The sequence below is a fragment of the Carassius auratus genome, chromosome 21, assembly GCF_003368295.1.
Source record: "Carassius auratus strain Wakin chromosome 21, ASM336829v1, whole genome shotgun sequence".
Classification (NCBI taxonomy): domain Eukaryota; kingdom Metazoa; phylum Chordata; class Actinopteri; order Cypriniformes; family Cyprinidae; genus Carassius; species Carassius auratus.
Genome location: NC_039263.1, coordinates 9,134,907 through 9,140,724, shown reverse-complemented (window position 1 = coordinate 9,140,724; position 5,818 = coordinate 9,134,907). Strand labels below are relative to the sequence as shown.

At 33.3% G+C, this 5,818-nt stretch overlaps 1 protein-coding gene across 1 annotated transcript; it reads right to left on the bottom strand.

Annotated features, from left to right (window-relative positions):
• Nucleotides 1–1,265: 1,265 nt before the first annotated feature.
• Nucleotides 1,266–2,207, bottom strand: LOC113039172 (olfactory receptor 146-like). The gene has a single exon (XM_026197065.1). It carries the CDS (start codon nt 2,205–2,207, stop codon nt 1,266–1,268), a length of 942 nt encoding a protein of 313 aa, XP_026052850.1.
• Between the last annotated feature and the right edge of the window lie 3,611 nt (nt 2,208–5,818).

The window sequence follows — 5,818 nt, the reverse complement described above, 5'->3', positions numbered from 1 at the left end:
ACATTTGCTTATTCTGTGTATTTGTGTATTTTAAATAGGGTAATTTTGTTGCAAAAGCTTACAGCACAAGGAAGCTTGATTCATCTTTGATTTCAAACAGAATTTAATTTATAAAGAAACACAAGTACACAATCGGTAATCAAATTATAAAACAAATGACCTTGATTTAGTTGAGTTATTTGAAATATGACGCCACTGAATTTGAGCCATACACTGTATGTTATGTATTTAGGTAAATGGAACATCAGATCGCTTTGACCTGTAATGTTTGTACAATGTAGTGATGCAGTGAGACATCACATGCACCCACTCACCCCATCAAACTCATAGAGATAGAGTGAGATCAGGTGTCTGATAGTTTTTCTTTTAAATTATTTTCTGTCATCCACAGAGCTTTGGAAATTCATGAAAATATGCATGTTTCTTCAGAATGACTTGTTCTCTGTATGTAAAAAGTTTTGAAGTGTTTGGAAGCTGCACTTTAAAGATATAAGAAAATTACTGCTATCTTTTTTACAAGCTAGTGTTAGCTCTCATGCAGCTGCAATAAAGGTGCAGTTATGCTTTATGATGTATTTTGTCAAAATAATTGACGTAAGGGCACAACATTTTTTTATTTTTTAGAAAGACTTTTGATACCTGACAGAATTGTGAAATGTTCGTGAAGTGAGAGCAATGGTATCATGAATGGGGCAGTTTGCCGGGTCAGACGTAAGGCAGCAGTTTGCAGGAGAGCTTACAGAGGGCCGTAAACTTTTTTTTTTATTAGCCTTCTTTAAAACACACATGACATGGTCTTACAAAATGTTTCATAACAAGCACAGTTTTACAGAGAATGTCCTCATATTTTAAATGAAGCATGAATAGACTGTAGCTTCATAATGTTGTGGCGGTAAATACTTAGAAACACAATTTATTATACGTTTAAAAACTATACTTTGAATATTTTATTTACATTTTTACGTTTGAGCTGATATATTTCCAATATCATAACGAACTGCAAACAGCTTTATAAATGTATGTTGAGTCAGAAAGACTCATTAGCAGCAACCTTTTTATTTTGGGTATGTCATGTTGTGTCTGGGGCTGGTGGGTGACAGGTTAGGGGTTAAATTGGCTAAATGTTGAAACGTATATCTGACAGAACAAGAGACATCAGTGTGTTGTTACTAAATTACATTTTAAGAACATTTTAAAACAGGATTGTGATTATTTTGTTAATAAAGGTATATATATACACATTTCAGGCATTCCTTTTAATTAATTTATTTCAGATTAACTTTATTTCTGTACCAAAGTTTTATAAACTTTTGTCTTATTTCTTTGGTTTGTAAACCATATACTAAAGGATTTAATCCTGGTGGTACTATATGAAACATTATACTAGCTAGTTTTCTGCTTTCAGAGTATTCAGGAAAACGATGGAGAAAAACCACGCTTGCACAGGAAACAAACATGACTATATAAACAGCTATGTGAGTGCCACACGTTTTTATGGCTTTTCTGTTGAGTGCTTTGTTTTTGCTGGTTATGCATACAGTAGCAATCTTGCCATATGTTATAAATACAGACCCAAGTGAGAAAGTAAAAATAATTACAGTATAAATAATTCCAAACACATTATTAATGACTACACTTTCACAGGACAGTTTAAACAGTGAAGCATTATCACAGAAAGGGTTTTCAATTTTAGATCTGCAGCGAGACAGTCTTATAGTGAGACCTAACATAATAGACACTATAAGTACTGACAGCCCCCAGGCTGATACTGATAGTTTTACTACCATTTTATTGGTCATTATGGCTGTGTATCGCAGTGGATTACATATAGCGACATATCTGTCAAAGGCCATGATCATCAGCACATAGTGGCTTGCGGCCCCAAATATGTGTACAAAATATGCTTGAACAACACACTCCACATATGTCATGTAGCGCTCTGAGACTTCCCTTAAAATATCCTGTAGTAAGCGTGGCAACATGACAGTGGTTCCTAGTATATCGTTCAGTGGCAAATTGCAGAACAGAAAATGCATAGGAAGATGCAGATTTTTATCTGTTGAGATCAGTATTATAAGTCCAATGTTACATCCCATTGTAAAAACATAAATCAACAGAAGCAAGATGAAAATGGGATAAGAGGACTGAGGTGCAACTTTCAGTCCTTCCATGAGGAGAATGGTGTTTGTGAATGTCAGGTTGTCCATTAGTTGCTCTACAAAAACCTATAAACAGCATCGAACAAACATGTCAATGTCGTTAATAGCATAAATTAATTGTAGAGTATATGATATAAAAAAAAAACTGTATAATATGATAAAAAATATATATATTTACAACATTGCTGTAAGCAGTAAAATGTAACTATAACATCACATTTCTATACATTTCCTGCGCTTGGTTTGCATCTGATGTTTTCCATTCTTTTCTTTAAAAGTGTAAGGTTTTTTTTTTTTTTTGTACAAGAAAAGAACCTGGAATCTGTTGTGGCTAAAGTAAAGTAATACCTTGAAGAAATATTGTTGTGTTTTGTCAAGATTGTTGATAGATCACTTCAAGTTGTCAAGTTAACTGATTAGCAGCCTATTCTTTATATTTCTTTTAAGGATAGATAAATTTAAAATTAGTTTTCTCTTAAGAAACTTTACATGCTTTTGCCTTTAAATATGTGGTTCAAAGAGGTTTCTGTGACGCTGTCAAAACCCAAGAGGGGAATTAAATAGACAAGAGGTTGCCATGAACACAGTCACTAAAACTGTAATGGTATTGTTTTGTTGTAAATCAAGTGTCTCTAGCGAGCTTCAAATGTTTGCTTTAAGAGCACTGACTTGGATCTGTTTTTAAATGATAGCCTCAGTTTGAATGATAATGTTCTTGTGGTTTATAGTTACACAACTTTTTGTGTCAATTCTATTATTCCTACTAAAACTTTGACAGTGTTTCCTAACAACAAGCCATGGGTAACCAAAGAACTCAAAAATATTCTTAATAAGAAAAAAGGGTATTCCTGTCAGGAACTAATGAGGAGGAAAACAATATTAATAAGGAAGTCAAAAGAGCAATTGGACATGCCAGACTAAATTATAGAAAAAATAAAGAAAAGGAAAGGTTGTGCAAGGTGATATTATGGCTGTCTGGCAATCAAAAACATGTCAGATATAAAAACATCTAAGAAGGAGTCTGTAAGGGTTCTCTGGGATAAAGTACTCAGATGCAGTAATGCGACTCAAATTAATTAATTGAGTAATATCAGAGGATCAGAGTCCCGGTAGGAATCAAGGTCTAGACAGGTGACCACACCACACAGAAATAATCAACTCGCACAGACAAGAGCAAACCATTTCTCTACTCGGGTTAGAGTAGCTCACATGAAAATGTTGAGCTCAAACTCCATAAGCCGCTGGCCAGAGATGGCAGAGATAGCAGGCATCAGAAAAAGTAGCGGGGCAAACAAAACTCCTTAGCTAATGATTTGAATTTGTTTTCACATGTTTTGATTTAATGATTCATGATTGAAGATGCAAATTGTGCACTTGAGGAGTTTAAATATACTTTAAAGTGGTCACTGAGGACAAAGTGGATTACCTTTGTTTTTAAAGGGAATGCGCCCCCGATCTTCCTAAATGCGTCTATGATCCAGCTTCACTTACAGAAGAAGTGAGTATAAGGTTTTCTTTTTTTTCTTTTTATTAAATGAATCTTTGTAAATCGCCTTTCCTAATAATGTGCTAGTTAGCAAGTTCAACATCAAATGCAGAGATGATATTACTATTGGAAAATGAGATGGTCTGTATTACTTAATATTAGGGAAAGCGTAATAGCTAACTTGGATTGTGTGTGCCTTAATAACCAATCACAGTACAGCCTTGGAGTCACAATAACACATTTCTAATATTCAAATATGTTAAAGGATTTTTAGGCTGCAATAATTAGGAAAACCGGAACTGTTAACACTTCCCATAACATTCAATGTACTTGCTACATCATTAGAAGAATGGCATCTACCATATTTTTCGGACTATAAGTCGCACCTAAGTATAAGTCGCATCAGTCCAAAACTACGTCATGACGAGGAAAAAAACATATATAAATCGCACTGGACTATAAGTCCTATTCCTTTAGAACCAAGAGAAAACATTACTGTCCACAGCCGCGAGACAGTAATGTTTTCTCTTTGTTAATTTCTCTCGATTCATGTCAAATTATTTTTGATAAATAAGTCGCATCTGACTATAAGCCGCAGGACCAGCCAAACTATGAAAAAAAGTGTGACTTATAGTCCGGAAAATACGGTATGCTAATTTTAGTCCGTTTCTCTCTTATTCCGAGGTCACTGTAGCCACCAGATCCAGTCTGTATCCAGATCAGATGGTCACTGCAGTCTCATTAGCATTTAAAGGAAAATGCACTGAAATGGGTCGCTGTGAACAGAGCTGTTGTTGACAAGGTAAAAAAGTGTTGTTTTACACTACAGTTGAAAAATATTAAACAAAAATATGTTGAAAATGGGCATCCAATGATCCATTTAAGTCCCTCTGCCCCTTTGAAGCTGCCCTGTAAAAAATGTACTGTAGAATTTACAGGATTTTACTGGCAAAAAAGTTGCCAATAAAATCCTGTAAAAATGATGTTAATTGCTGTAAAATGGATTACAGGACATTACTGCAAAGCAAATAACAGTTAATTGCTGTATGAGAAATACAGTAGTTTGTAGTATTTTTTACAGTAACATTGAATTTTACAAGTAGTTTATTTTACAGCAATATTTTTTAAATTCACTAAAGTACAGTATTTACCTGGCAAAAAAGTTGCCAATAAAGTCCTGTAAATATATTTTACAGCATTTTTTTGTAATTTCATTAAATTACAGTATTTAACTGGCAACAAAAGTTGCCAATAAAATCATGTAAATACCCCTAAATACAATATGATGTTGTAATAATTTAACAATGAAACTGCTTTAAAGAATAATTTTAACAGTAAACTATAAAATACTGATATAAATGCATTATCATGAGCTCTATCTTAATACATTTACAAATGAATGAAAACCAAGTCAATGATGATGCAAATAAGTATTTATTAAAACTGGCAGAAAGACATTGCAAGGCTTTTACTGGTTAAATTAAATTTTCAGTCTTTCAACAGTTAAATCTTATCATAAAAATAGCATAGCATCACAAATAACTGTTTAAAAAAAAGCCATATTCAGAGTAGAACATTAACTTTCTATAAAAATGAAGGTCAATCAACAGAATTTGTAAAAAAAAATTTAAACATTTAAAAATTTAAAAAATATATGTTTTAAAGAAAAGGGTTCAAATAAAATGCTGGAATCAACATTAAATAACAAATTCTGTTGTTTGAGCTTATGTTCTATTAAATTAAGAATATTCCTGCAAAAGACAATTTAATAAATACATACTGAAAGTCCATCAACTTTCTGAGATGAGCACACACATGAGGGTTGTCCCTCTTCTGATACTTTTCCACTTGTTTTGCCTCTATGTGTCCGTCTTGTATCCAGTGAGTGTTGTGATTCCAAGAAAACATCTGCACATAAAAACAAGCAAAAGCATCAGGATAAAGTTATGTATCAAATGAAACTAGCTCAATAAAATAAATGTCAAAATGCCACTTATACAATACAATCAGCATTTACCAGTACTTAAAAGGTTACTCCACCCCAAAATGAAAATCTTGACATTAATCACTTACCTCAATGTCGTTCCAAACCCGTAAAAGCTTCGTTCGTCTTCGGAACACAATTTAAGATATTCTGAATGCAACTGGGAAGATTGTGACTGTCCCATAGACT